At 41.3% G+C, this 9543-nt stretch overlaps 1 protein-coding gene across 2 annotated transcripts; it reads left to right on the plus strand.

Annotated features, from left to right (window-relative positions):
* Nucleotides 1–176: 176 nt before the first annotated feature.
* LOC101845632 lies at nucleotides 177–9333 on the plus strand. 2 transcript variants are annotated; one of them, XM_005103339.3, is made up of 2 exons: nucleotides 177–297; nucleotides 4789–9333. In XM_005103339.3, the coding sequence occupies exon 2, from the start codon at nucleotides 5156–5158 to the stop codon at nucleotides 7523–7525; it is 2370 nt and encodes a 789-aa protein (XP_005103396.1). In that variant the 5' UTR covers nucleotides 177–297; nucleotides 4789–5155; the 3' UTR covers nucleotides 7526–9333. The 2 variants fall into 2 exon arrangements, with proteins under 2 accessions (XP_005103396.1, XP_005103395.1); XM_005103338.3 differs by lacking the exon at nucleotides 177–297 and adding an exon at nucleotides 308–439.
* Nucleotides 9334–9543: the final 210 nt, after the last annotated feature.

A 9543-nucleotide genomic window follows, 5' to 3' on the forward strand; every position in this document is an offset into this window, starting at 1 on the left:
CTAGAGAATTGTACCCCTCCTCACCCCATATCCTCTATTTTTGTCCGGTTTTTTTCTTGGGGTAAAACCGTAAATTGCGTGTAAATCTTTCTTGGATTGTTTCGTATGATAGGCCTAACAATAACAAAACGTCATCTGCCAAGTAGATTGCTTATAGTTGACATGTACCCAAAAAAATTAAAGGAATAGATCTACCACAATAATTTTTTCTTGTGTTAGATATGTTTTGGATGTGGTATATCCTTTTAAAACTTGCAATTGTTGAGTTTGACAAAGAAACGTGACTATTGATGAAGGGTATGAAAATATAACTTTCGCCAAGTCAAGTTGATGAATAGTCTAATATCTAATTATCTATTCTGGAAATTGTCTGGCAGATAAACCTTCAATATGGCTGCCGTTCCAAACAACAATCTGCAAACATTGTACCGTTGTACTTGTGAGTGTGCGAGTTAAATTATAAACTCTGCAGAAAAGTGCAGAGTATTTATTAATGCAACATGTTAGACAGTTTCAGTTTGTCAAGTTTTAAAGTAGATGTAGATTCTAGATCTAGGTAACCATGCATTGCAACTTTTCTTGGTTTGTGCAGGTGTTTTTATAGTCGGCCGAGTTGGTGGTGGAGTCAAGATCTTCAACTTGGCCTTGACTTACTCATCAGCTTATCTTTTTTGGTGCTTTTTCGGTAGTCCCCTCCCCCCTTATTTGGGTGCTTTTTCGGTAGTTCCCACCCCCCTTATTTTGAGATCTAGATCTATACGTTCGATGCACGGCGATATCAGATCAAACCTAACAACTGCAAAACTTCAAATTATGGTGGTAATTACAAGGGGGCATGCCCCCCTGAAACCCCCCCATCATACTTTTATTACGTCAGGGGGGCTGCCCCTGAAAGCCCCCTGCTCTTGGGGCCTAAACCGGCGAATAAAAATTTCTAACAGAGAAAGTAGGGGGGGGGGGGAGAGAGAGAGGGGGGTAGCGCGAGACACGGCGCACCGGCAGTGAAATTTTAGTTGTCGCGGGCGGTTCCCCGCCGGGCACCTTATCACTTCGGGGTCACGGGGGACAGCTCCCTGTCGCCACTCTGTCTGGGCCGACTTAAGTTTTGGTACTTTTCAACGTACAATTTAAGGTGTATCCTTGTATTTTTCTGGTAGTTCTCATTTAGTGCACCCAAAGCTTGCATTTCTGCTCTTGAGACTCAAAAAAGAACGGACGTTGTAACTTGTCTGGTTATTTCGTTAAACACGCTGGAGTCGGCAATGTTAAATTGTAATTTTTGGGGGACTAGCATGAATGAAAAAAAATCAATATAAAAAAAAGGCCGGCACTATTTCTCCGAACGTTCAGGAAAATAAAGCTAGGCACTATTTCTCCGAACGTTCGGGAAAATAAAGCTGGGCACTATTTCTCCGAACACTCTGAAATCACATCCTTTCCAGCAAATTTCGGATATTATATAGATCTATAATTATAGTATAGGCCTACCAAAGATTGTTCGTATACAATATGGTTCAAGCGGTCCAAAAAATGTCCGCAGTAAATATTATATAAAGAATGCTACAAATCCAAACAGTTTTTCGCTACAGATATGACTAGTTGCCTATGAAGGGTGCTGCTCTTAAACGTAATGTGTTGTGTTCACTCGTGTGCTGTCTAGATCTAGATCTAGATCTACGGAGGGTTATTGATAACGACACATAGAACTATTAGAACTCTGGCATCTGCGGTGGTCACTGCCACGACCAATAATGTACCGACACTGGCAGGCCCCTTAAGGTGTGTGATTCCATAATTTACATGTAATATCCTCTCCTTTAAAAAAAAAAAAATTACTCACATTTAGGGTTAAAACAGCCAATCTTCTTCGGACAGGTGGACACACGCCCTTATTTGTTAATGTTTGTTGTTTATCATTATCATGGGCTGTTCTAATTTTGATTTCATTCTGTTGTGAAACCTTTCTTTTTCACGTTTTTACACTCATCTAAAAATCTCTAGACTAGCTCTTGAAAATTGAAATAAATATAGACCCAAAAATTTGCTCCTGTGTGTGTGTGTGTGTGTGTATGTGTGTGAGTGTGTCTGTGTGTGTATGTGTGTGAGTGTGTCTGTGTGTGATAGTAAGTGTGTAAGTGGAGAGTGAGTGTGTGTGTGTGTTTGTTTTTCGGGCTTTATTTCAGCCTTCATTCAGTAACAGTTCAAAGTATACACAAATAGAAACACAGGATCCATTCACTCCAGGGCTCACGAGTCGTTCATCTTTTTCAGTTTCACTCATTCATTCAATTCCCATGTTCTCTCCCGCGGCTCATCCCCGTCCGCATGGCTTTCACACCCCACCCCCTCCCTCCAGGCATACACAAAGAAAATCTCACTCATTCCCTTGCACCCTGCGAACCGTGGACAATAACATAGGCAAAACACTGCCTAAGCTGCATTATTTTCGTTCGTGAGCTGTGGACCAGGCCAGGGGGGTCGGTGTCGTCGTCTTGTAGTTGCTGTCGGGTGTGGATACACTCGCACATTCTTCCTTTAACCCGCTCTTTCACTCACACTGTCTCTCCATCCACAGCTCAGCTCGTCATACGTTCAAAAGTTGTCCATTGGTCATGTTTGTTTAGTTAGTGTGTGTATAAGTTTGTGTGTGTACATGTGCATGATGGTGGTGGGTGTGTGGTGGGTTTTACTGAAGGTTGTCTGTAGGCGGGCTTTCCATGCGGTGTTCCTTCCCCCAGACCAGAGGCAGAATGAAAGTTGGCGCCGAACTCTCGCAATAAATAGGCAAAACATCACGAGACCGGAAGCCGGAAACCGTTCGGAGAAATAAAGATGGGCACTATTTCTCCGAACGTTCGGAGAAATAGTCACTTAGTAAAAAAAAGGCCTCGTCAAAATCTGTCGAAATTTTGGAACATGAACGACACAGCATTGGTGCAGATACTCAGAAAAGATGGTATCTGCGCATATATAAAATAGAAAGCTGTAATTTTGCAACTTTATCCATCGGGCACACAATTCCCTATGAAGTAATTCCTCCAAATACAACTTTATGTGTCTAATATAATCGTGAATATTCGCATTTTCTCGAAAGTTAATAAAAGTCACCATGAAGTTTCTCTATGAAAAGTACAAATCGATTTTAGTGCTAGAATACATCTTCAATGTAGATCTAATACACGAACAGCATCTGTTAGTCTTGCGAACTAATTAACAGAATCGGGCGAAAGTGACGCCGTGGAGAACTTCCGGACAAAACAAAATCGAAACGTATACAGACCCGATAACCGGGAACAAAGTTACAAAGTATACAGACCGGGTAGGGGAACTCTTATGTGATTTCGGAAAGTTTCAGCGCCCAGACCCGATTGCGTGTGTGTGAGAGAGAGATAGAGAGGAGAGAAGTGCTAGCAAAATGTAATTTGAGCAATTGCCAAAGGCTGTTGTTATTCTCACCCGGGGTGAAAGTAATATTATATTGTTATTCTCACCCCGGGTGAGAATAAAATGAATATTATTCTCACCCGGTCTGAGAATGCAATGGATTTTTAGGTCTACCTGGGTGTTGAGAACGGATGATAGAAAATAATTTGTGAATTGTAAGAGAGTGACCGTTCATGACCTGCCCGAGAGCGCTGGCCGATTTTTCTAGGCTCCCGCAGGGATTGTTATTGGTTAATTTTTTTAGAATCTTGAGTTGAGAGTATGCACGCATGTCTTCACCGAAACCCTAGACAAGTGCAAATATATTCTAAATTTAGAAAGGAATTCACTTGCCAGAGTAGTATGTTTTTAAAGATAATTGAAAGCGGTTTAATGAAATAATAGTAATAGATTATCATTTGTAAAGTGAGAATTGGCATTTGTTTACAACACAAAAAAACATGTTTAAAGATTGTTATCCCTAGTAGAACCCACGATTATTTTTAAGGAACGCAGTGCCTTGACCCTAGGTTTATTTTTTTCTTAATTTTGATTGGTTAAAACATTCAAGAGTAAAATTTTCCGTTACAGAACCAATAAATTAATACTCTATCACCAAAAGGTGATGCTATTTGGTCAAAAGATCAAATCGACAATAGTCGCCTCCCGCGCCCGAGAGCTGGCCCGCCCGTTCTCGATTTTAGTCGACTCGCGCGCTCAGCGGAGTGAGAGAGGGAGGGAGGCGAGTTTTGTCGCCTGGAGCGCTCAGTGACAGGGGTCCTATGATGCCCGAAACTAAAAAACCGGGTGAGAATAGTAGGCTGTCGTTATTCTCACCCGCGGTGAGAATAGTATGAAATTTTATTCTCACCCGGGGTGAGAATAATATCCAGTTTATTCTCACCGCGGGTGAGAATAATCACTGTGTATAATGTGATTGCCAAAACGTGAGATTCTCTTGAGACTCAGTGGTGCAAAAAATTTTTTTTACCAATTTGACTCCATTTTCTGTCAGGAGATGTAGGGTTTTGGAGATATGGGTCTATTGGTTTGGCAACCGCTGTATTTCTGGTATGTAACAGTGATGACAAAAACAGATAAGCAGCAAGGCAAAGTTGACGCCATGCTTGCCTGTTCCTGGCCAGGTCCTCCAATTTCTGCAAATCCAGTTGTGTGATTGCCTCATCCCTTAATGTGCTTCTATGTCTTCCAATTTGTCTTCCTCGTTTTCTTTTTCCAGTTGGTTTCCAATACCATGTCTGATAGGGCAACCTTGATTCTATTCAAAAGGAATTAATAACTTAATAAATTATTGATCCCGCTCCTCAATATAATAGACATGCTTTTTACTTCTCTCTTCCCCAGGTATCTGATTCTGACCCACATTGGATTGAGTTACTACTCAGATATGGCTGATTGAAAAGAAGAGCTGAGCTGTGCCAGCTTTTGTCTTGAGCTTTGTTCACTTTTGAAGTAGGCCCTACTATGCAATTTTTCTGTCTGCCAATAAGGCATTAAAGACTGCATTCCCTTCGTGAATAACCCCAAAGACTTTTGATGATGTTGAAAGTAACAAAAGTCCATTTTGTTTCAAGAAGTTCAACAGAATGCTCGTCGTCACAAGTATGTGTTGACTTAGGTCCTCAAATCAACAAAGCTCGTCAACCTACAGAGTTTGTAATGGTATTGTCATAATCGCTTCGATAGTGCCTTTCATTCCGCGTCTTGAATAATGGAGGAAAGCACGAGCTTCAAACCATCTTATTGCATCACTCAAATCACTGCCTTGAACTCTGACCCTTCTGATTTAAACCTACCTGCTGTTCAGGCTTCCAGCAAAAACTTCTCAGCCGATTCATCTGGATCCACTGATGATGAGTCAGGTGATTATTCACAGCCGGTGGCGTTTTCTGCAGCTGCGAGTATGACATCAGAATCTGATAGTTTTGATCAGGAACCAAATACTGCTGACCCGGACAGCTCTCTCAAGGTGACCTTTGCCGCGGATAGGTCTCAGAGATCAGATGAGTCTTTCAGCCAGCAGCGTCTAGGCCAGAATGATTCCACAGAACCTCGAATGTCTCAGGTGTCTGCCTCTTTCAGCGGTCAAGGTACTTACCCTTACTCAGGGGCTGGAGCATTTGGGCACATGCAGCACAATCTCCCTGGGTCTGTAGACCGGTCTTGGTTTGGTAGAGGTTCTGAATCGCATTTTGACAGTTCAAATATACTGCTGAAGCGGAGAAAAGTTGAGCAGGGAAATAGCAAGGACCATCCTGTTTTGCCGCCGTGCAATTGCTCACGGCTGCGTTGTAGCGAGAAAATGACAGAGGATGAGCGTCAGAAAATCAACGAGGCCTACTGGGGGCTGAAGAGTCTGACAAAACGAAGGCAGTGGATGCTAGATCATATGCAGCGACAGCTGATCAACATCACCTGCAAGAAATGGCTGGGGAAGAAATCTGAAAGTCGAACTTTTTACTTTCCTGATCAATTTGGCCAGCTGTTTCGAGTGTGTAAGGATTTCTTCCTCCGCACTCTGGGTTTTCAGTGTGACAGCACTCTCAAGGCTTTGAGCTACTCTACTCCTTTGACTTCCAATGTGGCTGCTGCTGACCAACGGGGCAGGCGTCCAAGGACACACTCCATCACGGACGAAGTGAAGGATCTGGTGAAGAAGCACATCCACTCGAAACTTGAGAGTTCGCAGTTCAAGATGGAGTTCAACTCGCTGCGGTCAAAGGTCAATGGCTGTGGGTTCGTTCAGATGTGCTACAATGACTTTGAGACCTGCCACGGGGGTGAGAATGTTAGTTACCAGGCTTACCAGGATTTTTTTGTAGAACACAGTAAAGACATGGCGAAAGCAGGCACTCTGAAAGCTTCTCCAACAGACTTTTCTCTCCTGAAGGACCCGTATTTTGATTACCAAAATCAAATGTACAGAGATGCACTAAATGATTTTGCCGGTAACTCCTCATCTGGGTTTGACGGTGGAATTGATAGAAACCCGCAGCTTGGGCCACAGAATGCTAGAGATTTTCTGGCTTTTTTCGAAAGAGAGACAGGGCAGTCATTGACTCAGTTTGCAGATATGCAAGGTAACGACAGCTCTTTGCTGTTAGATAATGAGGATAACTCCGATTCTTTTAAAAAACCCAATGAGAGTGGTGATCGGGACCAGTGGCTTCGGCAAGATAAAGGAGCAGTGTTTCCATCCGTTGGAGAGAAACGAACACATAGTCAAAGTTGTGGCGAAGCTGGAAGTAGTGTTTCAGGTTTGTCTCCTCGGCTTCCAGAGAGTAATATGAGTGCAGGAAAGCTGGCAAATAAACGTATGAAAGAGGAGCATCCCATCAGGCCTGGTTGCAGTTGTGATAGAGAATGTTTCAGCAAAATTGACGATGAGAGGAGAAAAGAAATCCACAATTTGTTCTGGTCACTAAGCGATTATCCAAAGCGGGAGCAGTGGATTCTAAAACAGCGAGTTCTGGTCCGGCAAACCACAATTTCCTTAAACCCTCGTCATACAAAAGAGATGCAGTGTTACTTCCTTCCTGACAAGAGTGGGAAACAGATACGTGTGTGCAGGCTGCATTTCATGAGCACGCTTGGCTTTGGCATCGACGATGATGGAACGTCTATGAACCCAAGCTACTACAACAATGGGCTACCACCATTGAGAAAGCATGAGATGAACAGAACCGCTTACATAGAGCAGCACATCCAGGGGTATATCCACTCTGGTAAGAGCATCCCTGGTCTTAAGAGAGAGGACTGCGTCAGCCCTTGGGAGCACAAGGTGACAATCAAAGAAATGCATCAGGATTTCCTTAGGAACTACCCTTTCTTGACAGCTTCTTATGGTACCTATTACAAGTTATACAATGAACAAGTGAACGCATTTAAGGCAGAACTTTTTTCAGGTTCCGGTAATGCCGTGTCCGAAAAGGCAAGGAATCATTCCCAGGTCCCTGTACAAGGCGGTGCAAGTGTGAAAACTGGGGATAGTGGTAGTAGTGGCTCTTTGTTGAGTTCATCAGCTTCTGGAAACAATGGCACTGGTCAAATATCACCAATGCTTTTGACAGGTGGGAACTAAAAAAGTCAAACAAATTTATAAGGCATAAACATTCAAGCTGTGGTTTATTTGAAAGGAGATGAAATCCACTTTTAGGTGTCTTGGCAAAAAGCACAGACTGTGTTATGCAACTGATGGTTTGTGTGAATTCCAGTGTAATGTTTTGTTTTGGGTATGGGTTTTTGTTTTTCTTTCTCTTTTTTTTGTTGTTTTTTTTATGATTGTTGCTATTGTTTTTACCTTTGCTTACCTGCATGAGTTTGTATGAAGTATTCCAGCAAGGTCCAGGCATCCTGGTAATATTTGATTTCTGTTTTGTCATTGATTCAGATTGTACAGCTGCTGAGCTGGTGTCTTTTGCTTAATTTTTTCTTTTTACTTCTGAATATTCATTTTGAATTTGTTAATGCTTTGTGATCTGATTCTAATTTCTTACTTTTAGCAAACCTTTTAAAAACCTTGTATTATTGGGCTTTTTATTTCCTGTTTACTTTCCATTTGGTTTTACATATATATATCTATATATGTTTTGATTCAAATAAATGCTTTACTTTAAGTATCATCCTGTAGAGATTTCATAGGAGAATGACCCCTACTTGTGGTAGGGCCTTGACATGTTAGTTCACTTCATTCTTCTCTTCGGTCCTCATTTTCTATCACTGGCACGAGTTGAGATCAGCAAGAATTTATTATTATATCCTACACTGAAGATGTAATTACGTCTTGTAGTCTCTTTTTTGTTCTTGTCAGTTGAGATCTTTTAAATCACCATTTATATCAGACTTGAAATTTTGTCAGTATGCAGGCTGTTTTGTATTTGTAAGTCTTAACCTAGACTATGAAGAAAATTGAAATTGCCGTACAACAGTGAAACTTAGAGAATGTTATCTATCTTTCTGTAACGGCGCATGTGGGGTTTGGGGAATATCTGATTAACAGTGTGAATTTGAGAGTGCTTTCAGTAACTGAACATTTTTCTTGAATAAGAAAAGGTAACTTCCAAAAGATAACACCATTTCAATGGAAGCTGTATATAACCTGTTTTAAAATATTGTTCTGTTTTCAAGTGTCTTTACTTTTTCGAGTAGAAGGAAAGTGACCTGCAACAATTTTGAGATGTCAAGGGTTTACTGCCGCGTACTGAATGCCCTTTTAAAATGTTTAAATGAAACTATTGAATTTTGGACAAGGATGTTTAAATAAAGGATGTCTTCAACCTCCATTCCCATCGCCAACAGAGGCAAAAACGTGATGCTAACTTCAAATGGCCATATCGTGTCTGGGATTATTATTTGGCATTGCTGATGAAAGTGCCATCTACATTGTCCAAAAGAAGACGATGAAAGCTGTGAATTTGCCGAAAAGCAATCCTCCTGTGGCACGACAAGTTGCCAGTGGGCAGAGTGGAGAAGGCAATTTACAAAATTGTTCTATACCCACCCTATTCACAGGATGTAGCGCCCTCTGACTTTTCCTGTTTTCCCCAATCTTAAAAGAGTTCTCTGTCCGTCTTTGGAAGTGCATACTAGTTTATTAAGTACTATAAACTGAAATTTAAGTGTGATTTTAACGCACTCTTACACTTTTATGGTGACCAGGTGTAAATATTGTGATTCAGCGTGGTGAAATCAGGGGCTTGTCAAAATAATGAAAGTGAAGAACCTGGTATTTTTCCGCAGGTTAAGGAACTTTTATCGAATTTTTGTGTTTTTTTGCTCAACACCTTTCACACCCATTAAAGAATACCTTTCTGTATTGAATTTACTGAAAAACGTTGATTGAAGGCATAAAATATGTAAATTTTCAGTTTCAACGAACTCTCAAGCTAAGGAAATTTATAACGCAATTTTGGCGGCCATTTTCTTGCAAATTTTTTCTTTGAATCCAGGTGACCCCCACCTCCTTCAATTGCCAATATCTTGACTTGTATCCAAGATAAATGGATATTTTTTTTCCATCAAAACAGGGCTAATAGACAGGCTTTAAGATGGTACATCAATTACTCCATATGCCCCAAAATTGACGAGCACCTGATTCCA

The sequence above is a fragment of the Aplysia californica genome, unplaced genomic scaffold (genome assembly GCF_000002075.1).
Source record: "Aplysia californica isolate F4 #8 unplaced genomic scaffold, AplCal3.0 scaffold00368, whole genome shotgun sequence".
NCBI classification, from domain to species: domain Eukaryota; kingdom Metazoa; phylum Mollusca; class Gastropoda; order Aplysiida; family Aplysiidae; genus Aplysia; species Aplysia californica.